The following is a 25,840-nucleotide window of genomic DNA, read 5'->3' as shown; positions in this document are numbered from 1 at the left end:
CATACTGTGTGTGGTGCATACTGTGTGTGGTGCATACTGTGTGTGGTGCATACTGTGTGTGGTGCATACTGTGTGTGGTGCATACTGTGTGTGGTGCATACTGTGTGTGTGTGTGTGTGTGTGTGTGTGTGTGTGTGTGTGGTGCATACTGTGTGTGGTGCATACTGTGTGTGTGTGGTGCATACTGTGTGTGGTGCATACTGTGTGTGTGTGGTGCATACTGTGTGTGGTGCATACTGTGTGTGGTGCATACTGTGTGTGTGTGTGTGTGTGTGTGTGTGTGTGTGTGTGTGTGGTGCATACTGTGTGTGGTGCATACTGTGTGTGTGTGTGGTGCATACTGTGTGTGGTGCATACTGTGTGTGTGTGGTGCATACTGTGTGTGGTGCATACTGTGTGTGTGTGGTGCATACTGGGTGTGGTGCATACTGTGTGTGGTGCATACTGTGTGTGTGTGGTGCATACTGTGTGTGGTGCATACTGTGTGTGGTGCATACTGTGTGTGTGTGGTGCATACTGTGTGTGGTGCATACTGTGTGTGTGTGGTGCATACTGTGTGTGTGTGTGGTGCATACTGGGTGTGGTGCATACTGTGTGTGGTGTATACTGGGTGTGGTGCATACTGTGTGTGGTGTATACTGTGTGTGGTGCATACTGTGTGTGTGTGGTGCATACTGGGTGTGGTGCATACTGTGTGTGGTGCATACTGGGTGTGGTGCATACTGTGTACTGGGTGTGGTGCATACTGTGTGTGGTGCATACTGTGTGTGGTGCATACTGTGTGTGGTGCATACTGTGTGTGGTGTATACTGGGTGTGGTGCATACTGTGTGTGGTGTATACTGTGTGTGGTGCATACTGTGTGTGGTGTATACTGTGTGTGGTGCATACTGTGTGTGGTGCATACTGTGTGTGGTGTATACTGGGTGTGGTGCATACTGTGTGTGGTGCATACTGTGTGTGGTGCATACTGTGTGTGGTGTATACTGGGTGTGGTGCATACTGTGTGGGTTTGAATCTGCCCTGGGACCTTTGTCGCATGTCATCCTCTTCTCGCTCTCCTCAATAGACTATAGAGTACAGTAATAGATAATGAGGGAAAATGTATTTGATAATGTATCTTTAAATGTGCTATGCTACGTGCTATGCTACGTGCTATGCTACGTGCTATGCTACGTGATGTCTAATGTATTGTAACGGAGCAGAGCCTTGGACTGTTTGTTACTATCTTATTTGTCCATCTGTTATGCTGCAGTCCTAACAGACTGCGAAGGTCTCATTTTCCATCAGTTCAACTTGAATGATACTTTGATAAACATGTCAGCAGACAGAAGTAGGCGTGCCTTCACAAGCCCATCATTTCATCCTAGTAAAAGTCAACAAAATGTGAGAGCAAATGATTTTGTTTTTTCATCTAAAATACTGTGAGGCAATAAGGCGTACAGTACATGCAGTAGATTCCATGCCAGTGAGATTTCTAATCTCCACAAATCAGCTCTGGTGTGAAAGCTTTCTGCTCTGGTCTCTGGCTGCAACAGCACTGATGAAGCACCACTTTCCAAAGGGAAATGAGCATATTCACTTATCCTTTCAGATGGAAAAATGCCAAGTAATCCGTGATTGCTGTGTAGAGCCATGAAATGCATAAAGTGAGTTTGGAGAAGTTGATCACTACTGTAATCACTTTGACAAGAGAGAAATATTGATCTACGTTAAGTGTTAGTTCTCCACAGATTTTGCTGACATACTGTATTGTTTCCGCATAAATCCCTCATGATCTGAATGTTTTAGCTCATCGCTGGTTTCACTTGGACTTTGTCTTGAATCTGAGTAGGAAGAATATTATCGGGATAGCGAAAAGGAGCGATGTCCTTAAAACGTGTCGTTTCCTCTCCACAGTGCGATGACGCCTCTTGGTGGAACGGCCTCAGTCTCCCCCCTGTTTCCTCACCCGATCTCCACAGTTCCAACGCCTCCTCAGCAGACAGGGCGGCGCTCTTGAGCCACATCACCGCTGGCCTTCCTGTTTGTCTGGCTGGGCTGACATCCCAGGGAGGCGATGCGGCGGTTTGCCTACTGCAAGGTGGTTCTGACCACGTCTTTAGTGTGGGTGCTGGTGGACGTGTTCCTGCTGCTCTACTTCAGTGAGTGTAACAAATGTGACGACAGGAAGGACCGCTCGCTGCTCCCCGCCCTCAGAGGTGAGTCTGTGCTGTTACGCCCGTTACACCCTGTTACCGTTTCACTGCTGCACCCTTTCTCTGTTGTTTCACCATTACACCCTGTTACTGTTTCACTGCTGCACCCTTTCTCTGTTGTTTCACCATTACACCCTGTTACTGTTTCACTGCTGCACCCTTTCTCTGTTGTTTCACCATTACACCCTGTTACTGTTTCACTGCTGCACCCTTTCTCTGTTGTTTCACCATTACACCCTGTTACTGTTTCACTGCTACACCCTTTCTCTGTTGTTTCACCATTACACCCTGTTACTGTTTCACTGCTGCACCCTTTCTCTGTTGTTTCACCATTACACCCTGTTACCGTTTCACTGCTGCACCCTTTCTCTGTTGTTTCACCATTACACCCTGTTACCGTTTCACTGCTGCACCCTTTCTCTGTTGTTTCACCATTACACCCTGTTACTGTTTCACTGCTGCACCCTTTCTCTGTTGTTTCACCATTACACCCTGTTACCGTTTCACTGCTGCACCCTTTCTCTGTTGTTTCACCATTACACCCTGTTACTGTTTCACTGCTGCACCCTTTCTCTGTTGTTTCACCATTACACCCTGTTACCGCTTCACTGCTACACCCTTTCTCTGTTGTTTCACCATTACACCCTGTTACTGTTTCACTGCTGCACCCTTTCTCTGTTGTTTCACCATTACACCCTGTTACTGTTTCACTGCTACACCCTTTCTCTGTTGTTTCACCATTACACCCTGTTACTGTTTCACTGCTACACCCTTTCTCTGTTGTTTCACCATTACACCCTGTTACCGTTTCACTGCTACACCCTTTCTCTGTTGTTTCACCATTACACCCTGTTACTGTTTCACTGCTACACCCTTTCTCTGTTGTTTCACCATTACACCCTGTTACTGTTTCACTGCTGCACCCTTTCTCTGTTGTTTCACCATTACACCCTGTTACCGTTTCACTGCTACACCCTTTCTCTGTTGTTTCACCATTACACCCTGTTACTGTTTCACTGCTACACCCTTTCTCTGTTGTTTCACCATTACACCCTGTTACCGTTTCACTGCTACACCCTTTCTCTGTTGTTTCACCATTACACCCTGTTACTGTTTCACTGCTGCACCCTTTCTCTGTTGTTTCACCATTACACCCTGTTACTGTTTCACTGCTGCACCCTTTCTCTGTTGTTTCACCATTACACCCTGTTACTGTTTCACTGCTACACCCTTTCTCTGTTGTTTCACCATTACACCCTGTTACTGTTTCACTGCTACACCCTTTCTCTGTTGTTTCACCATTACACCCTGTTACTGTTTCACTGCTGCACCCTTTCTCTGTTGTTTCACCATTACACCCTGTTACTGTTTCACTGCTACACCCTTTCTCTGTTGTTTCACCATTACACCCTGTTACTGTTTCACTGCTACACCCTTTCTCTGTTGTTTCACCATTACACCCTGTTACCGTTTCACTGCTACACCCTTTCTCTGTTGTTTCACCATTACACCCTGTTACTGTTTCACTGCTACACCCTTTCTCTGTTGTTTCACCATTACACCCTGTTACCGTTTCACTGCTACACCCTTTCTCTGTTGTTTCACCATTACACCCTGTTACCGTTTCACTGCTACACCCTTTCTCTGTTGTTTCACCATTACACCCTGTTACCGTTTCACTGCTGCACCCTTTCTCTGTTTCACCATTACACCCTGTTACCGTTTCACTGCTACACCCTTTCTCTGTTGTTTCACCATTACACCCTGTTACCGTTTCACTGCTACACCCTTTCTCTGTTGTTTCACCATTACACCCTGTTACCGTTTCACTGCTACACCCTTTCTCTGTTGTTTCACCATTACACCCTGTTACCGTTTCACTGCTGCACCCTTTCTCTGTTTCACCATTACACCCTGTTACCGTTTCACTGCTACACCCTTTCTCTGTTGTTTCACCATTACACCCTGTTACCGTTTCACTGCTACACCCTTTCTCTGTTGTTTCACCATTACACCCTGTTACCGTTTCACTGCTGCACCCTTTCTCTGTTGTTTCACCATTACACCCTGTTACCGTTTCACTGCTGCACCCTTTCTCTGTTGTTTCACCATTACACCCTGTTACTGTTTCACTGCTACACCCTTTCTCTGTTGTTTCACCATTACACCCTGTTACCGTTTCACTGCTACACCCTTTCTCTGTTGTTTCACCATTACACCCTGTTACCGTTTCACTGCTACACCCTTTCTCTGTTGTTTCACCATTACACCCTGTTACCGTTTCACTGCTGCACCCTTTCTCTGTTTCACCATTACACCCTGTTACCGTTTCACTGCTACACCCTTTCTCTGTTGTTTCACCATTACACCCTGTTACCGTTTCACTGCTACACCCTTTCTCTGTTGTTTCACCATTACACCCTGTTACCGTTTCACTGCTACACCCTTTCTCTGTTGTTTCACCATTACACCCTGTTACCGTTTCACTGCTGCACCCTTTCTCTGTTTCACCATTACACCCTGTTACCGTTTCACTGCTACACCCTTTCTCTGTTGTTTCACCATTACACCCTGTTACCGTTTCACTGCTACACCCTTTCTCTGTTGTTTCACCATTACACCCTGTTACCGTTTCACTGCTACACCCTTTCTCTGTTGTTTCACCATTACACCCTGTTACCGTTTCACTGCTGCACCCTTTCTCTGTTTCACCATTACACCCTGTTACCGTTTCACTGCTACACCCTTTCTCTGTTGTTTCACCATTACACCCTGTTACCGTTTCACTGCTACACCCTTTCTCTGTTGTTTCACCATTACACCCTGTTACCGTTTCACTGCTACACCCTTTCTCTGTTGTTTCACCATTACACCCTGTTACCGTTTCACTGCTGCACCCTTTCTCTGTTTCACCATTACACCCTGTTACCGTTTCACTGCTACACCCTTTCTCTGTTGTTTCACCATTACACCCTGTTACCGTTTCACTGCTACACCCTTTCTCTGTTGTTTCACCATTACACCCTGTTACCGTTTCACTGCTACACCCTTTCTCTGTTGTTTCACCATTACACCCTGTTACCGTTTCACTGCTGCACCCTTTCTCTGTTTCACCATTACACCCTGTTACCGTTTCACTGCTACACCCTTTCTCTGTTGTTTCACCATTACACCCTGTTACCGTTTCACTGCTACACCCTTTCTCTGTTGTTTCACCATTACACCCTGTTACCGTTTCACTGCTGCACCCTTTCTCTGTTGTTTCACCATTACACCCTGTTACCGTTTCACTGCTGCACCCTTTCTCTGTTGTTTCACCATTACACCCTGATACCGTTTCACTGCTACACCCTTTCTCTGTTGTTTCACCATTACACCTTTCACCCCAAGAACAGAGACTCACTGTAGGGTTGCATCAACTGTGACTGGTCAGGTTGGACTCACTACTCATGAAACTCCATAAAGGTGGCCCATTATTACCTTTTTATGTTTTTGTTTCCAAATATGGCTCAGGATAAGAATCATGTTCTTCATGATGGTAAATATAGTTGAGTTAAAATGGTATTTATTAAATTAACTGGAAGACTAATGTTATGTTTTGTATTGTGCTGGTGTAACTACAGACCTTTTGCCACAACCAAAACAAAATGTGAAAGAATGACAGAGCTGGTATGTAAACAGGATGATTAAACGGGCAGCTATGCTCACCTTTAGTGTAGTTGTGAGTCTGCTCCCTGTGGACCGCACGGCCACCTCCCTGTGACCACCTACCTGTGGACCGCACGGCCACCTCCCTGTGACCACCTACCTGTGGACCGCACGGCCACCTCCCTGTGACCACCTACCTGTGGACCGCACGGCCACCTACCTGTGACCACCTACCTGTGGACCGCACGGCCACCTACCTGTGACCACCTACCTGTGGACCGCACGGCCACCTCCCTGTGACCACCTACCTGTGGACCGCACGGCCACCTCCCTGTGACCACCTACCTGTGGACCGCACGGCCACCTCCCTGTGACCACCTACCTGTGGACCGCACGGCCACCTCCCTGTGACCACCTACCTGTGGACCGCACGGCCACCTCCCTGTGACCACCTACCTGTGGACCGCACGGCCACCTCCCTGTGACCACCTACCTGTGGACCGCACGGCCACCTCCCTGTGACCACCTACCTACCTGTGGACCGCACGGCCACCTCCCTGTGACCACCTACCTGTGGACCGCACGGCCACCTCCCTGTGACCACCTACCTGTGGACCGCATGGCCACCTCCCTGTGACCACCTACCTGTGGACCACACGGCCACCTCCCTGTGACCACCTACCTGTGGACCGCACGGCCACCTCCCTGTGGCCACCTACCTGTGGACCGCACGGCCACCTCCCTGTGACCACCTACCTGTGGACCGCACGGCCACCTCCCTGTGGGCCACCACCCTGTGGCCACCTACCTGTGGACCGCACGGCCACCTCCCTGTGGGCCACCACCCTGTGGCCACCTACCTGTGGACCGCACGGCCACCTCTCTGTGGCCACCTACCTGTGGCCACCTACCTGTGGCCCGCACGGCCACCTCCCTGTGGCCACCTACCTGTGGACCGCACGGCCACCTCCCTGTGGCCACCTACCTGTGGACCGCACGGCCACCTCCCTGTGGCCACCTCCCTGTGGCCACCTACCTGTGGACCGCACGGCCACCTCCCTGTGGCCACTTACCTGTGGACCGCACAGCCACCTCCCTGTGGCCACCTACCTGTGGACCGCACGGCCACCTCCCTGTGGCCACCTCCCTGTGGCCACCTACCTGTGGACCGCACGGCCACCTCCCTGTGGCCACCTACCTGTGGACCGCACGGCCACCTCCCTGTGGCCACCTCCCTGTGGCCACCTACCTGTGGACCGCACGGCCACCTCCCTGTGGCCACCTACCTGTGGACCGCACGGCCACCTCCCTGTGGCCACCTCCCTGTGGCCACCTACCTGTGGACCGCACGGCCACCTCCCTGTGGCCACCTACCTGTGGCCACCTACCTGTGGCCCGCACGGCCACCTCCCTGTGGCCACCTACCTGTGGACCGCACGGCCACCTCCCTGTGGCCACCTCCCTGTGGCCACCTCCCTGTGGCCACCTACCTGTGGACCTCACGGCCACCTCCCTGTGGCCACCTACCTGTGGCCACCTACCTGTGGCCTGCACGGCCACCTCCCTGTGGCCACCTACCTGTGGACCGCACGGCCACCTCCCTGTGGCCACCTACCTGTGGACCGCACGGCCACCTCCCTGTGGCCACTTACCTGTGGACCGCACGGCCACCTCCCTGTGGCCACCTACCTGTGGGCCGAATAGCCCAAGTATTTGCCCGCAGGAGCTGCCAGCTGTCGGTTGATGATGAGTTTAATAGTGGTTTGTAGTGGAGATAAAGATATGATTGTCCGTGTCTAATGAATAATGTCCGCCACCATGACACATCCTGGTGGTGAATTGCCCGTCACGCGTTATGCTACGCGTTTCGTCCGGTCTTTTGCATGAACGCAGTAACGGTGAGGATCAGCGAGGCATCCATTCCTTCTGCTACTGTGTGTAGTGTCTCGTGCAGACTGTCTCTGGCTGTGTGTGTCTGTCGGCTGTCCCTCTGTTTGCTGTCGCCGTCTTTCCCGGCTGTGTTAAATTAATAATCAGCAGCTCCCGCCAAACGAACAGGCAGGAAGTGAGGTCACAACCCGGAACCCGAGTGCAACATGGGATATGTAGTCTTTATCTCTCACAGCAGCATAACTCAATCAATAACACTGATAAGCATAGCTGCAACACGCCATATTTACAATCCGCTCCATAAAGAAGATAGAAAAAGAAAGACCCAACATGGACCCAAAATGGTGTTTTGCGAGCTGTTTGTCCCGTGTGTGTGTCTCTGCTTGGGGGGCAGTCCTGAGCGGAGAGGCAGCCGGAGATATGCCGGTGCTCACTCCACTGATCCCTCTCCCCGGGGAATGGTGCTGAGGCACCCAGCCACAGTGCACCACATCCGGCTTGGCAAGGTGAGTACGGAGCTGCTGCACGTTGATACGGCTACCGTTCCCCAACCTGCTGCCATCAGCCTTCTCCAGTCTGCATCACCACTGCTGCAGATCAGCCTTCTCCAGTCTGCATCACCACTGCTGCAGATCAGCCTTCTCCAGTCTGCATCACCACTGCTGCAGATCAGCCTTCTCCAGTCTGCATCACCGCTGCTGCAGATCAGCCTTCTCCAGTCTGCATCACCACTGCTGCAGATCAGCCTTCTCCAGTCTGCATCACCGCTGCTGCAGATCAGCCTTCTCCAGTCTGCATCACCACTGCTGCAGATCAGCCTTCTCCAGTCTGCATCACCGCTGCTGCAGATCAGCCTTCTCCAGTCTGCATCACCGCTGCTGCAGATCAGCCTTCTCCAGTCTGCATCACCACTGCTGCAGATCAGTCTTCTCCAGTCTGCATCACCACTGCTGCAGATCAGCCTTCTCCAGTCTGCATCACCACTGCTGCAGATCAACCTTCTCCAGTCTGCATCACCACTGCTTCAGATCAGCCTTCTCCAGTCTGCATCACCACTGCTGCAGATCAGCCTTCTCCAGTCTGCATCACCACTGCTGCAGATCAGTCTTCTCCAGTCTGCATCACCACTGCTGCAGATCAGCCTTCTCCAGTCTGCATCACCACTGCTGCAGATCAGCCTTCTCCAGTCTGCATCACCACTGCTGCAGATCAGTCTTCTCCAGTCTGCATCACCGCTGCTGCAGATCAGCCTTCTCCAGTCTGCATCACTGCTGCTTCAGATCAGCCTTCTCCAGTCTGCATCACTGCTGCTTCAGATCAGCCTTCTCCAGTCTGCATCACCACTGCTGCAGATCAGCCTTCTCCAGTCTGCATCACCGCTGCTGCTGCAGATCAGCCTTCTCCAGTCTGCATCACCACTGCTGCAGATCAGCCTTCTCCAGTCTGCATCACCGCTGCTGCAGATCAGCCTTCTCCAGTCTGCATCACCACTGCTGCTGCAGATCAGCCTTCTCCAGTCTGCATCACCACTGCTGCTGCAGATCAGCCTTCTCCAGTCTGCATCACCGCTGCTGCAGATCAGCCTTCTCCAGTCTGCATCACTGCTGCAGATCAGCCTTCTCCAGTCTGCATCACCACTGCTGCAGATCAGCCTTCTCCAGTCTGCATCACTGCTGCAGATCAGCTTTCTCCAGTCTGCATCACCGCTGCTGCAGATCAGCTTTCTCCAGTCTGCATCACCACTGCTGCCATCAGCCTTCTCCAGTCTGCATCACCGCTGCTGCAGATCAGCCTTCTCCAGTCTGCATCACCGCTGCTGCAGATCAGCCACTGCTGCCTGTCACCTGGCATGTTGTCATGTGGATAGAGGACGGATATTTGTCTCGTATTGCAAATAGAATGACGAACATAATAAAATGCATCAGACTCAGTGTGCAAGCTTTCTGTGCGTAATGATTTTTTTGTGTGTGCAAAGAGCTTTATTTAGTCTGAAACTACCCGTAAAAAAGGAAGAATTTCTGAAAATGCAATACTTGCACAGTAGTCTTGTGTTTTTGAGCATTCTATTGCCATCTGCAACACTGGACAGCGTTCCTCTCTTTTCTGCCAATAATAATTACCGTGGATTACCATCCAAAGGCTCGGATGGGATCTGAAGTGATGGGAAACCGCAAGCATGCTGCAACTCCGCCAAGCTGAGTCAGCATTTGACCAGGCTCATTAAGGCTGGAGAAGATTCTGACAGTGCCGCCAATGTCTGTCACGCTGTCCACCAAACGCACATAGCGCCTCCTGGTGGCCACTTCCTGGTGTCTGCACAACTTATCAATTATCAACAGGGTGTCAACGGCCAGGGCGTCAGCAGCTTGCTCCACATGAAGCAGTCCATAGGTGGCTCTGTCAGGCTCATGCTTCTGCATCTTGTAGAAATCCTTCAGGGCTCTCATGTCAGAAAGACTACTTGTGACAGCGGGATCAGAAAGGATTTCTTTGAGGGAGGACTTCTGACCTGATGAAGAGTGGCTGTGGACCAGCGTGAATTTGTGTCTGTTCGCCAGTAGAACCTTGTTGTTCTGTAGGACCGCCTCCTTAAAGAGGTACGTCACAAACTGTTTTTTTACAAACCCTGGACTAACCACCAGCACGCACTTCACCACATCGAAATTGACGTGCCGGAGAATCCCCTGCATCACTGCCTCGTAGAACCTCTCCAGTGCCTTCTCGCGCTGCCTCATGCAGGCTGCGCAGCTGCCTCTCTTGTGAGGGATAGTGACTTCTACCTTTGCGCGCAGCAGAGTCATGCCAGGCGTCACCAGCACCAGGTTGGCCAGGCCCTCCTGCATCACCACAGCCGCCATCTCAGCCTTCTGAGGGGCATCACATGCCTGTTCCATTCTATCCAGCACAACGCTGTCCCACGTCTTTTTAGCAAGAGTGAACTTCCTGTTGACCTCAAGCTCAATGGTGCGGTAGGCCCCCATCTTGACATACTGGTTCTCCTCGAGGTTGGTGCCGTTAACCCTCAGCTGACAGGCCTGGCAGGCGAAGTCGACGGTCTCCACACTTATGGTCAGAGTGGTCCACTCCCTGGAGCTGCCCACGTGACCAGTGGAGGACTTTGTCTGCACTATAATGATGGTGGAGGCTCTGAGGCTGTCTCCCACCTGCAGCAGGTTGTAGGTGTGCCACATGTCCTGCGCCTCCTCTGGCATCAGAGTCACCTGTCCTGCATGATCTTTTTCAATATCCTTATGGAGCAGCTTCATAGTCACAGTCATGTCATAGTCGTCGTCTGTATATTTATATACTTTCTCTGCCCTTTTGGTCTGGACCGTGGTTTTCCTTTGTGATTTCATACAATGATACATTGTAGCTCCTTCTTGTAATATAAATGTGCTGCTGAGAGTCAAGGCAGTCACTCTCCACACTGCACTTTGCTACTACTGTATGCACCTTATATCTCTACTGTGCACTTTAGATTGCTGCTACAGTTGTCATATTTGCACTTTAACTGTTGTGCTGCACTTTAAACTGCGGCTCTAGACTGTCCTTATGTTTTTATTTGTCTTATTTGTTTTTAAGTATGTACTTTGTATTATGCTTTTTGCAACCCAAATTCCCCTTTTGGGACACTTAATAAATCTTGAATCTTGAATAATGGACAGACTCTACCAGCCTCTGCAGGGAAGGATTTTTGAAACTTGAACTGTGATAAGTGCTGCCAATTTCAGCGGACTTTTCAAGCTTTGTTGGGCCGGCGTCCGATGTACTTTTATAAGGCTGAGTTGAGCACACCATTTATTTGACTTGAAAGGATTTATGACATCACTGATGATGTCACAATGTCTATGACAGAAGTCCCGGAATATTCTGAGCATGCTCAGCTGCACCGGTTTTGACTTTCTGCACAAACTCGTGTGTTCTGAGCACATTCGGTCGGCGAATGTCATAAATGTCATAAATCAGTGAAGATGTCAGTGATTTATGACATCACTGATGATGTCACCATGTCTATGCATAAGTGACATCATCAGTTGACAATCAGATCCCTGGACATTGATACCGCGTTCATGACAACTCGCACCGCCGGAAGTTTCAACACGGAACTTCCACCCCCGACATATTTGCGTTCACGCTGCACTTCCTGCTCGGGGGGAAAAACCAAACACAGTCTATAGTTGCTATAGTAACATATAGCCTGGAATGCTTACAACACTAGGTCAAGTGAGCACATCAAGCCCACCATCCCCAGCTTAGTCAGATACAGATCTGATTTCGGCCGCACCTCCTCCCGCTTTGCAGCCGCAAATGATTTGAATACACTCCAAAGCACCCTCAAGCTCACAACCCTGACATCACTTTCCATCTTCAAACAGAAACTCAATCAACTCTTTGTTGACCGCTGTACCTGCTGATTAGCTCCGGATATCTCTTTCTCACACACACACACACACACACACACACACACACACACACACACACACACACACACACACACACACACACACACACACACACACACACAACCCCCCTCCCCCTTCAGTTTAGTAGTAGTGTAGCACTTCAATTCTGTGTATATCTGTACATTCCGTCTATACTGTCTTTGTTCATGCTGTTACTTATGTTTATATGTTTATTTGTACACACTGTCTATATTTGTACATACTGTATGCTGTTACTTGTCTATGTTTATATATTTATTTGTCTTTTTGTTACTAGACTTTGACAATGTAGCTATTCCTACTGGGCCCTCTTGGCCAGGTCATGTTTGCAAATGAGAACTGGTTCTCAAACAATTCACCTGGTTAAATAAAGGTAAAATAAAATAAAATAAAGACCTGTTCAGTTAGCATTGTAGCTACCTACTTGCTAACAATGCTAACTGACATGCTGAATGCTGAATTTCACATGTGCTCTAATCATAGTGAAAAATAGATGACAAACACATATTAACATTAACATTACATAATGAAGACATAAAAATTGTGTGTTGAAACATCAACAAACGTCTTTATAATAATTCGGTGATTACCATTAATGATACAAGTCGGCATTTTGATGTGGCTGTGACGTCAACTCGGACAAAGCGGAGCTCTGAATGATACCCGAATTTCCGATCTGGGCCATTTTGTGTCAAAAAGGCAGGGAAAACACAGGTGCAAGCAAAACACTAATAAGGGTTTCCAACTTCCATGATTGGAAGTTGAAACACGACCTCGAAATAAGCGTTCTTTCTGTGACATGACTGACTGAGTGACTGACTGACTGACTGACTCACTGACTGACTGACTGACTGACTGACTGAGTGACTGACTGACTGACTGACTGACTGACTGACTGACTGACTGAGTGACTATCGCTAAAAAGCCGTCTCTTGACCACGCGCAGCGCTGCACACGTGGTAAAAAAAAATGCAACGGACTCTGTGTAAACTCCACAGTCTGGCACTGTTTCTTATGTGCACTTTTTGAGTGGATTTTGATTAAACTCTCATTTGATTATTTATGGAATAAAGAATGAAGTAACTGATCAGATACAGCCTCGTCCACTAAGCCTTCCAGTTAAGTCACACTAAAGTATTTGTCTTTCATTTAAAGCGTATGCACTAAAAGGACTACTGCATAGTGTTATTATTTAAGCAATATCACACGAGAGGGAGTGCTGTTGTTGGCTAATATCGTCACGGCTGTGATTCGGTCGTAGATAATCACAGCAGTGACGATATTAGACAACAACAGCACGACCTGGAGTACAACAGTTCTATTAAACAAAGCTGATTAAAAAAATGACAAAAAGCTGAGAAAATATATGATTTCTCTATTTATTCCTCCGCCAACAAAAATAGTCCCCTCAGCTTTCTGCTACCAGTTGCCAAAAATGTAGCCTAATTAACTGCAGGCTGCCTACTTTTTATCATACACATTGATTTGCACGTTTCCATTGGTTGTACAGCCAGTGAAATAAGAGTCTGGTGATGGCATGTTAGTTAGTTATGTTAGGAAATAAATCCATCTTTGCGCTGTCGGTAGCTGTGTTACGCTTTGTGAATGACGCTCAATGTAACGTGGCTGGTGTTTGTTTTGTTGATTTGAGCAGCTGTGAAGCGGAGTGATATAGCCTACCCTACACACAGTGAAGCGCCAGTGCTGTTATCGTGAAATATCAGCACTGGTAGGATCCCTCTTGTCCAATCAAATTGCTTGGCCAGAACTACCTGTTGTATAAATTCTCAATATATCTCAATATGCAATCTCATACAACATTTGAGTCTGTAAGAGACCATCGTAGATAGGAAGTCTTAAATTCATTCAGTCCACCATGCTTTTAATATGAACATTGCATAAGGATATACAGTATGAGCTTATGGATGGCAATCAATTTCCACTCCATTACATCTCATTTGAACAAGGGGTCAGTAAACCCGGGTTGTTCATCAGCAGGTCGATAATGGCCTCTGTAAGAATGTGTGTCTGAAATAAATTCCTGATTAGAGCAGGTGCACCTCAGCTTCGCTCCGTTCTTCTGTTTGAGCAACAGAAACTTTATGGCCGGTCACTCCTGCCCATGTGTTCATATCACATTTTACCTACAGCACAAATGAAAAACATTCCCTGACATACTAAGGAGTATATATATGCTAATAATTAAAATGCACACAGAAGTTGTACAATCTCTGTCATGGTCGTCTAGACAAACAATTGATTTGATGCATCAATTATGTATAGGCCCATAACCACAGGATCTTCAACATAAATGTCCCATTGATCAACATGCACAGGCTTGAAAGCTACAGACACACATGCTGCTGGATGGATACGTTCATTGAGAATATCAAGTTACCTTTTACACACTTGCAGGTTTTAGAGGGTTTAGTTTGGGAAATGTTTGAACTTAGTGGTCATTTAGAATTGAGAAGAACCACTTTCTTTTCTTTAAATGTATTCAAATAATTGCACAGAATGTAATCTTATGCATTTCATTATGTTTATTATTAAGTGTCAAAGCATTTTATTAGTGCGGATGATACAGTTTTGTATCGTTTTGGCCCCACTCCTGCATTGGCTGCTGCAAGTCTGCAGACTGCCTTTGGTGTATTTCAGCGGTCTCTTTTTAATCTTAAACTCTGACAAGACTTAAATGGATGCTGTTTTCACGCTCCCCTAGTCTCCACAATAGTCTTGGTATTCATACGCTCCAAGGTGAGCACATTTAAATTGAACTCTTATCAATATCTTGGCATTTGGCTGCCCACTAAGCTTTCTTTTCAGAACACCTTACCAAGAAGCTGAGGAGAAAAATAGGTTTGACATTTTCTTCCCACATATTCTTGTATTTTAAGATTCTTGCCTTTTTATACTGATCAAGTGTTGAAAGTAAAGTGCATGATATGAATTGTAAGTGTAAATGAGAGCTGCTGCACAGCAGTTTGGGGCCGTGCATTTTGAGGAAGAGGAAGAGAAAGAGAAAGAGGAAGAAATGAAAAGAGGAGGGAGAAGAACAGGAGGAGGAATGAGAAAATACATGATGATCCATCAGCAGAACTGCCCGGACCATAATGATCATTAAAACATCTTTGAAATGTGTCTAGAAATTAGACATAAACCAAGTCAGTTTTTAGTTTTTATCATTCCAGAAACCAAAAAAGAATCTGATGAAAATCTGTGTACCGAAACGTTATTCTTCTGCCTATTAAACGTTCTAATTGCAAGTGAAGCAGACAGCATGCGGGAGTCCTTCGTTTCACTTGACTCAACTGTTGCCCTTCTCCTCGGCACCTGTCATTTTTAGGTGTGCAAAAGCTCTGCTCCATCATTTCACAAACTGGAATTAAAGTTAAAGTGACTTTGAAAGGATTACCTTATAAGAGATCTAAGTTTTTTAGGAAACTTTTTTAGACAAAGTTTTTGAATGGATTTCCGAGCTTTTCAGCAGATTTTGGCAGATTTTCCACAACACAAGGCATACATAATATCCACCCTTGAAATGTTGCATGATCAAAACAATCCACTCTATTGAACTTCCATCTGACATGATGTTTCTATTAGCCGGTACACAGGTGCACAGCGAGTGCAGAGAGCACTTAGACCCTTGAAACAGGTCTGATGAACATTTCAGCTGGCAGGTAGATGCAGTTCGTCATCACAGGAAGTGCTAATGTTCGTCCTATTCCTACATTAACACTAACCTGACGCTGCCAGATGGATGTAAGTTCGTTCACATTTGTTTCACAACCGACATCCATCTGGGTTCAGCCAAGCTACATTGCTGAAGAGGGCGGTCACTTTTTTCAAGCTACTAGGCAGGTGATTGGATGGACCGTCTGTCTGTCACCGTCTGGGCTTGCCAACGCCAACCAATCAGATCGACTTCCCTTCATGACGTAGCAGCATGTGACTTGCGTGAATGGCTAACGGCTAGCCATTCACTAGCCTACAGCTAGCTGATGGCTGCTAATAAGTTCTCCCAGCCTAGCAACGGTCTGAAGGCTATCTCCCCAAATTCTACAACAATGTCTTATTTACTAACGTTCATAGTTGATAACGTTACAGCAATACAGTTACGGTTTCGTACTCACTGTAAGATCAAGTGTTTAACGTTTATGTTAGCTTATTGTTTTGAATAGAATGTTTGACTAGCTCACTGGAGCTAGCCTCGGTAGCCGCCGCCATGTTGAATAGTGAAAGAACTACAAACGCACAGGCGCCTCTCGGTGGCGTCACACCCGGTCTCGCCTAAAGCCCGCCCGTAGCTCACGCTGATTGGTTCGCCTGGGTGGCGGACGATTTAAACTCCAATCTTGAGCCGGGTCCAGACGGAGGTGGGATTGTGAATTTGTGGAACAATTTGTGGTTTCACAATTTTTTTTCACCATCTGGCGGAGTCAGGCTACATTAACACGGGGCTGCATCGAATAGAGGGGCTGAGACATGTGATGCTTTGATCAGCTTTTCAAACTCCCTCCTCCTACTCAAGCAAACTGTTGGAAGCATCTCGCTCAGAGGCTACACAGAAAATCAGAAGAAAAGAAAAGTGGGAAAGTGCACGCACTGTGTGTAAGATGCAGCCCATCATCACCACCATGTGCTAATGCATCTTCAAGGGCCCTCCATGTGCTGGAGATCAAAGTGATTCAGCCAGCAAACAGTATATACTGTATATATATATATATATATATATATATATATATATATATATATATATATATATATATATATATGCAAGACCACCCAGTTTAGGTGAAACCACGGCCATGTAGAAGAAAGGCATTAACAGTAAGAAGAGGGAACTCTTTTTTGTCAAGTATTTCATTTGTGGAAAGAATTTCACTTCTTTCTCTTGCTACTGCTTTGCACTTCTCCTCATGAATTAATCATTGTGTCGTACAGAAATGTCTCCATGTCGCTTCACTTGCAGAATAGAGAGTTGCAGTGTAACAGTTGGCTATTGATTTAAATGTGATACCATGAGGTTACGTCACTGTTGAGACGGCAGAAGGAGCTGAGGTGAGGAGATCTGAGTCATGACACCGCTCTTTGTGAATTCAATACACGGGGTGTGTCACAGAATCCAATCCATACTTTCTGTTGTTTTCCAGAATACAAAAAAGTATGAATTATTTAGACTCGCAGAGGAAGCTTGCCATTTTATCCGCACTCTTTTACCTTTGCAAAGTTCTGTTTAAATGTCACACATCTAACCCTGATTGCCCCGTATTTGTGTGCCTTGTTTAAGCATTGCCCCACTGGTAATACAGAAAGGTGCTACAGTATGCTTCAATTAGGGGCGAGGTGGGTCAGACTGGCAGGCACAAAACAGAGGGGTGAGGTGGGTCAGACTGGCAGGCACAAAACAGAGGGGTGAGGTGGGTCAGACTGGCAGGCACAAAACAGAGGGGTGAGGTGGGTCAGACTGGCAGGCACAAAACAGGGGTGAGGTGGGTCAGACTGGCAGGCACAAAACAGAGGGGTGAGGTGGGTCAGACTGACAGGCACAAAACAGAGGGGCGAGGTGGGTCAGACTGGCAGGCACAAAACAGAGGGGTGAGGTGGGTCAGACTGGCAGGCACAAAACAGACGGGTGAGGTGGGTCAGACTGACAGGCACAAAACAGAGGGGTGAGGTGGGTCAGACTGGCAGACACAAAACAGACGGGTGAGGTGGGTCAGACTGACAGGCACAAAACAGAGGGGTGAGGTGGGTCAGACTGGCAGGCACAAAACAGAGGGGTGAGGTGGGTCAGACTGGCAGGCACAAAACAGACGGGTGAGGTGGGTCAGACTGGCAGACACAAAACAGACGGGTGAGGTGGGTCAGACTGACAGGCACAAAACAGAGGGGCGAGGTGGGTCAGACTGGCAGGCACAAAACAGAGGGGTGAGGTGGGTCAGACTGGCAGGCACAAAACAGAGGGGTGAGGTGGGTCAGACTGACAGGCACAAAACAGAGGGGTGAGGTGGGTCAGACTGGCAGGCACAAAACAGAGGGGTGAGGTTGGTCAGACTGGCAGGCACAAAACAGGGGTGAGGTGGGTCAGACTGACAGGCACAAAACAGAGGGGCGAGGTGGGTCAGACTGGCAGACACAAAACTGAGGGGTGAGGTGGGTCAGACTGGCAGGCACAAAACTGAGGGGTGAGGTGGGTCAGACTGGCAGGCACAAAACAGAGGGGTGAGGTGGGTCAGACTGGCAGACACAAAACAGAGGGGTGAGGTGGGTCAGACTGGCAGGCACAAAACAGAGGGGTGAGGTGGGTCAGACTGGCAGGCACAAAACAGAGGGGTGAGGGGTGAGGTGGGTCAGACTGGCAGGCACAAAACAGAGGGGCGAGGTGGGTCAGACTGGCAGACACAAAACTGAGGGGTGAGGTGGGTCAGACTGGCAGGCACAAAACAGAGGGGTGAGGTGGGTCAGACTGGCAGGCACAAAACAGAGGGGTGAGGTGGGTCAGACTGGCAGGCACAAAACAGAGGGGTGAGGTGGGTCAGACTGGCAGGCACAAAAAAGAGGGGCGAGGTGGGTCAGAATGGCAGGCACAAAAAAGAGGGGTGAGGTGGGTCAGACTGGCAGGCACAAAACAGAGGGGTGAGGTGGGTCAGACTGGCAGGCACAAAACAGAGGGGCGAGGTGGGTCAGACTGGCAGGCACAAAACAGAGGGGCGAGGTGGGTCAGACTGGCAGGCACAAAACAGAGGGGCGAGGTGGGTCAGACTGGCAGGCACAAAAAAGAGGGGTGAGGTGGGTCAGACTGGCAGGCACAAAACAGAGGGGGGAGGTGGGTCAGACTGGCAGGCACAAAACAGGGGTGAGGTGGGTCAGACTGGCAGGCACAAAACAGAGGGGTGAGGTGGGTCAGACTGGCAGGCACAAAACAGAGGGGCGAGGTGGGTCAGACTGACAGGCACAAAACAGAGGGGTGAGGTGGGTCAGACTGGCAGGCACAAAACAGAGGGGTGAGGTGGGTCAGACTGGCAGGCACAAAACAGAGGGGCGAGGTGGGTCAGACTGGCAGGCACAAAACTGAGGGGTGAGGTGGGTCAGACTGGCAGGCACAAAACTGAGGGGTGAGGTGGGTCAGACTGGCAGGCACAAAACAGAGGGGTGAGGTGGGTCAGACTGGCAGACACAAAACTGAGGGGTGAGGTGGGTCAGACTGGCAGGCACAAAACTGAGGGGTGAGGTGGGTCAGACTGGCAGGCACAAAACAGAGGGGTGAGGTGGGTCAGACTGGCAGACACAAAACTGAGGGGTGAGGTGGGTCAGACTGGCAGACACAAAACTGAGGGGTGAGGTGGGTCAGACTGGCAGGCACAAAACTGAGGGGTGAGGTGGGTCAGACTGGCAGGCACAAAACAGAGGGGTGAGGTGGGTCAGACTGGCAGGCACAAAACAGACGGGTGAGGTGGGTCAGACTGACAGGCACAAAACAGAGGGGTGAGGTGGGTCAGACTGGCAGGCACAAAACAGACGGGTGAGGTGGGTCAGACTGGCAGGCACAAAACAGACGGGTGAGGTGGGTCAGACTGACAGGCACAAAACAGAGGGGCGAGGTGGGTCAGACTGGCAGGCACAAAACAGAGGGGTGAGGTGGGTCAGACTGGCAGGCACAAAACAGAGGGGTGAGGTGGGTCAGACTGACAGGCACAAAACAGAGGGGTGAGGTGGGTCAGACTGGCAGGCACAAAACAGAGGGGTGAGGTTGGTCAGACTGGCAGGCACAAAACAGGGGTGAGGTGGGTCAGACTGACAGGCACAAAACAGAGGGGCGAGGTGGGTCAGACTGGCAGACACAAAACTGAGGGGTGAGGTGGGTCAGACTGGCAGGCACAAAACAGAGGGGTGAGGTGGGTCAGACTGGCAGGCACAAAACTGAGGGGTGAGGTGGGTCAGACTGGCAGGCACAAAACAGAGGGGTGAGGTGGGTCAGACTGGCAGGCACAAAACAGAGGGGTGAGGGGTGAGGTGGGTCAGACTGGCAGGCACAAAACAGAGGGGCGAGGTGGGTCAGACTGGCAGACACAAAACTGAGGGGTGAGGTGGGTCAGACTGGCAGGCACAAAACAGAGGGGTGAGGTGGGTCAGACTGGCAGGCACAAAACAGAGGGGTGAGGTGGGTCAGACTGGCAGGCACAAAAAAGAGGGGCGAGGTGGGTCAGAATGGCAGGCACAAAAAAGAGGGGTGAGGTGGGTCAGACTGGCAGGCACAAAACAGAGGGGCGAGGTGGGTCAGACTGGCAGGCACAAAACAGAGGGGTGAGGTGGGTCAGACTGGCAGGCACAAAACAGAGGAGCGAGGTGGGTCAGACTGGCAGGCACAAAACAGAGGGGCGAGGTGGGTCAGACTGGCAGGCACAAAACAGAGGGGCGAGGTGGGTCAGACTGGCAGGCACAAAAAAGAGGGGTGAGGTGGGTCAGACTGGCAGGCACAAAACAGAGGGGGGAGGTGGGTCAGACTGGCAGGCACAAAACAGGGGTGAGGTGGGTCAGACTGGCAGGCACAAAACAGAGGGGTGAGGTGGGTCAGACTGGCAGGCACAAAACAGAGGGGCGAGGTGGGTCAGACTGACAGGCACAAAACAGAGGGGTGAGGTGGGTCAGACTGGCAGGCACAAAACAGAGGGGTGAGGTGGGTCAGACTGGCAGGCACAAAACAGAGGGGCGAGGTGGGTCAGACTGGCAGGCACAAAACTGAGGGGTGAGGTGGGTCAGACTGGCAGGCACAAAACTGAGGGGTGAGGTGGGTCAGACTGGCAGGCACAAAACAGAGGGGTGAGGTGGGTCAGACTGGCAGACACAAAACTGAGGGGTGAGGTGGGTCAGACTGGCAGGCACAAAACTGAGGGGTGAGGTGGGTCAGACTGGCAGGCACAAAACAGAGGGGTGAGGTGGGTCAGACTGGCAGACACAAAACTGAGGGGTGAGGTGGGTCAGACTGGCAGACACAAAACTGAGGGGTGAGGTGGGTCAGACTGGCAGGCACAAAACTGAGGGGTGAGGTGGGTCAGACTGGCAGGCACAAAACAGAGGGGTGAGGTGGGTCAGACTGGCAGGCACAAAACAGAGGGGTGAGGTGGGTTAGACTGGCAGGCACAAAACAGAGGGGTGAGGTGGGTTAGACTGGCAGGCACAAAACAGAGGGGTGAGGTGGGTCAGACTGGCAGGCACAAAACAGAGGGGCGAGGTGGGTCAGACTGGCAGGCACAAAACAGAGGGGTGAGGTGGGTCAGACTGGCAGGCACAAAACAGAGGGGTGAGGTGGGTCAGACTGGCAGGCACAAAACAGAGGGGTGAGGTGGGTTAGACTGGCAGGCACAAAACAGAGGGGTGAGGTGGGTCAGACTGGCAGGCACAAAACAGAGGGGTGAGGTGGGTCAGACTGGCAGGCACAAAACAGAGGGGTGAGGTGGGTCAGACGGGTGAGGTGGAGGGAAAAAGAGTGGATGGAGCCTATGAAAGAGCTACAGTAACAGCTCTGCACCAGTGACTGCACAGACCTTCAGCGGTAAAGTAAGTGTAGCATGGAAATAGCTGAGGGATATATGAAGCCACGGGGTGAAAAGCAACAGGTAGCACAATCCGGCTGCATGCAGATCAGTGGCTCAGTCCACCTGGAATAAGCATCATAATAAGCTCTTGAATAAGTGGACTATAATTATGCAACCTTGTAGGCAGGACTCAATGGGTCCAGCTGAGGTTAGGCAGCCCTGTCTGTCAAACTCTCAAAATACACTTCTGACGCAATTGCGCTGATAAAATCTGTCCACCGACATACTGTAAGCGCGCGCACACACACACACACACACACACACACACACACACACACACACACACACACACAGACTCACGAGGTGAAAACAATACCAGGCAACGCTGTCACAGCTGGTAAAAATCTAGATTTGCACTCATCACTGGAAAAAACAGCATTGCTAATTTGTGAGAGGAGCTAATGAACTCCCACTGTCCTGTGCTTGTCACATAACACAGAACACTAGAGAGACATATCGCTCTATTTTTGTTCAACACTGAGCCGAGGAGTGATCATATATCTCAGAAGACTCATTACCTGCCAGCGTGACGGAAACCTTTTCACCGTAATTGCTCGGGATAAAGCGGTGGGCAGGGACATTGGATTAGATTGGTTGGCCTTAGGACAAAGCCAGTGTTTTCTTCCCAGATGATTGTGGTCATCATTTATAATAGATGCTCTTTGTCAGGAGGTCAATGCGAGTGTGTCGGGCTGAGACCGCCAAAGAAAGCTGCTTTTCTGTTCTGCAGCTCTGATGTGTTGCTAAAGGAAATCCGTTTGGAATGCTCGTCTTCCTGACCTTCCTATTCAACCTCGACCATTTATATTATTCAACGATTGACACCTTTAAGTGTTGGAGGCATCAGTCTTAATATGAATATGTGCTACCTACCTACATCTGAAACTGACATGTATCAACTCACACATGATGTAATACGCTGTAATGTGCCCAATGTGACCAAGATAAACCCCCATACCAACAATGAATACTGTACATGGTTTGGTTCAGAATAAGCTCAAAGTCCTCAACGTAAACAGTGAACGTCTGTTACAGTACAATAGTTGCAGTGGCCTCTGTGCTCTTTTGACTGAGATGTAATTTAGCACAAATGAAAGATAGGAAGTTCATAATTAGACCAAAACTAAATGCTATAGTACAGTGGTTCACAAACTGTGGTCCGTGGACCACCAGTGGTCCGCGGGGGGCTCCGCCTGGTGGTCCACCAGAGCCTTTACGTTAAGTTACACAACTTCACAACTGAAGAGATGAATAGAGCAAGATGTGAAATTATCCACTTCAAAATCTAATGGCATTTTCCGTGTGTGTGTGTGTGTGTGTGTGTGCGTGTGCGTGTGTGCGTGTGCGTGTGCATGTGCGCGTGCGCGTGCGTGTGCGTGTGTGTGCGTGTGTGTGTGTGTGCTGCTTTGTTACATGTGACTCAGAACTGTGCACATGCACACAGGTGTTTGTGTGGAGGTACAACAACAACCTATATATAGGAGTACTTCCAAATGTCAAACTCTCCTCCATTTCTTCCTCCTTTCCCCTGTAATGAGGCTGGACCCTCATTGGCCTGCACTGGTCTATGGCCGCCATTTTTAATACACTTTTTAGCCTATTCAAAATCCCCACTCTCCTACATTAGATGTGTCTTACAGAGCAAAGTGGTCAGAGTCTATTCTTCCTCTTAGCCAGTGTCAAGTCAAGTTTATTTGTATAGCCCTAATTCACAAGCATGTCTCAGAGGACTTCACAGAGAATGAGAGAATTATGTATAGCTAAATCTAGCTGACACAACAATAACAATTACAGTAGTAATAATAACAACATGATTGAACAATCATAAGATTGAGAGACGGAGAGAAAGGGAGAAAGGGGGAGGGAATGTGGGGGAGGAGAGAGCAGAGAAAGGGAGGAGGTGGGGAGGGAGCAGGGGAAGCGGGGGGGAGGAGAGAGCAGAACACGTAGAATATACTGTGGCTGGGCGATATGGTCATGAATAGTCACAAGGGACAGTGAAAACGGAACAGGGGTGTGTGGGGGAGGAAAGAGCAGGGAAAGGGAGGAGGTGGGGAGGGAGAGCGGGGGGTGTGTGGGGGAGGAGAGAGCAGGCAAAGGGAGGAGGTGGGGAGGGAGAGCGGGGGGTGTGTGGGGGAGGAGAGAGCAGGCAAAGGGAGGAGGTGGGGAGGGAGAGCGGGGGGTGTGTGGGGGAGGAGAGAGCAGGGAAAGGGAGGAGGTGGGGAGGGAGAGCGGGGAGTGTGTGGGGGAGGAGAGAGCAGGGAAAGGGAGGAGGTGGGGAGGGAGAGCGGGGAGTGTGTGGGGGAGGAGAGAGCAGGGAAAGGGAGGAGGTGGGGAGGGAGAGCGGGGGGTGTGTGGGGGAGGAGAGAGCAGGGAAAGGGAGGAGGTGGGGAGGGAGAGCGGGGAGTGTGTGGGGGAGGAGAGAGCAGGCAAAGGGAGGAGGTGGGGAGGGAGCAGGGAAAGGGACGAGGTGGGGAGGGAGAGCGGGGGGTGTGTGGGGGAGGAGAGAGCAGGGAAAGGGAGGAGGTGGGGAGGGAGAGCGGGGAGTGTGTGGGGGAGGAGAGAGCAGGGAAAGGGACGAGGTGGGGAGGGAGCAGGGAAAGGGACGAGGTGGGGAGGGAGAGCGGGGGGTGTGTGGGGGAGGAGAGAGCAGGGAAAGGGAGGAGGTGGGGAGGAAGCAGGGGAAGTGGGGGAAGAGGAGAGAGCAGAACAGATAGAATATACTGTGGCTGGGCGATATGGTCATGAATAGTCACAAGGGATCAGGTTAAATCAGGACTAAACCCCCAGATTTCTGACAGAACGGCATGCTGCTTGATTTGAAAACTCTGCAGGCAAGATGGCCGCCTGTACTCCCTTCTTTAGCTGGCAGAATTCCTCCCCCATAAACTAACATAACTTGGCCAATAAGTATGTAACATACAAAGTAAAACAACCGGTAATGTCTTCATTTGATGTAGAATGCAGAGGACATGTAACTGTTTAGTTAAACTTGCATTCCAGGAATATTGCTCTAAAGGTAACGATAATGGCTCGAGACTGTTTCGTCCTGAAACCCACTCGCTTTGCGCCAGAACACAGAACACAATCGATTTGGGGGTGGAACACGCCAGGATTGGCCAACGCCAACGCCAGTGCCCAGAACTGTCAAATCAAATCATCGTCATACACATTAACTCTGAGGAAATATGCGATATTCGGCAAATATCAGGATTTTGAAAATCGACTTCCAGAGGCTGTAGCGGCTCGGTTTTAAAGCCAGAGTGAAGTTAGGCTCCAAATTTAGGCTGAATTTTTGGTGAGAGAGAAAAAACATTTTCATAGAGGTCCTCTCTTTCACAGCCTAATGTTGGCAGGCGTGTGTGTGTGTGTGTGTGTGTGTGTGTGTGTGTGTGTGTGTGTGTGTGTGCGCGTGCGTGAGTGTGCGAGCGCGCGCGTTTTTAACCAGTAGCCTTACTGTATGTTGTTTAGCCTTTTTTTGGGAGGGGGGGGGGGGGTTGGTATCTGCAGTGTAAGTGGTCCCTGGGAAATGAGCTTTAGTACATACTGGTACTTGGTAGTTTGGTTTGAGAGACTGACTCTGTGGTAATCTGAGAATTATAACTGCTACTGCTTGTTATTTCAAAGTCTGAGGACTCACTTTCAAAATTCACAACATCAACTGCAGCCGGCAGCAGTTGTTCCCATCTGATAGTGTTTTCTCACTTGTTACGTTGGCTGGAGGTCACCCCTGTTTGTCTGTCTGACTGTTATGGGTCTGCACTCTACCGAAGGCTCTCTAGTTTTGCTTGTGCTGTATTCAAATCTCATGTGCTTTGGATAAGAGCATCTGCCAAATGGGAAATTGCTTTGTAATTGTTGTATTTACCTCTGCCTACGGAGTTGGCAGAGGTAAATACGGCAGCATATCTCAACAAGTTGTGAACGGTTTTGCACCATACTTTGTCGAGTAAAGTAATTAACTTTACATGCCCACTGGCCACAAGGAGGTGTGGCAATGGGCGTGGCCAATCACTTAAAGGCGCCTATCCAAATCGATTTCACGTACAACCAGGAAACCTTGT

The 25,840-nt window shown here is 49.6% G+C and overlaps 1 protein-coding gene and 1 pseudogene across 2 annotated transcripts in view; one reads left to right on the top strand and one right to left on the bottom strand.

The window, feature by feature from the left end:
• Nucleotides 1-2,058: 2,058 nt before the first annotated feature.
• galnt13 (polypeptide N-acetylgalactosaminyltransferase 13) overlaps nucleotides 2,059-25,840 on the top strand; it is a gene marked incomplete at both ends in the record, with an annotated part of 69,893 nt that continues 46,111 nt past the window's right edge. Inside the window, one exon of the mRNA XM_083641656.1 lies at nucleotides 2,059-2,200. Coding sequence (XP_083497782.1) covers nucleotides 2,059-2,200 — 142 coding nt within the window. The remainder of the gene's footprint in view (nucleotides 2,201-25,840) is intronic.
• On the bottom strand, nucleotides 9,862-11,001 carry LOC310781102 (protein pelota homolog pseudogene; annotated as a pseudogene). Its single transcript has one exon. The product of its transcript is annotated as a protein pelota homolog pseudogene (transcript).

Source organism: Poromitra crassiceps (assembly GCF_964638095.1).
Source record: "Poromitra crassiceps genome assembly, chromosome: 8".
NCBI lineage: Eukaryota > Metazoa > Chordata > Actinopteri > Beryciformes > Melamphaidae > Poromitra > Poromitra crassiceps.
Note: the sequence above shows the minus strand (reverse complement) of the source record. Positions and strands in the feature narration are given on the sequence as shown.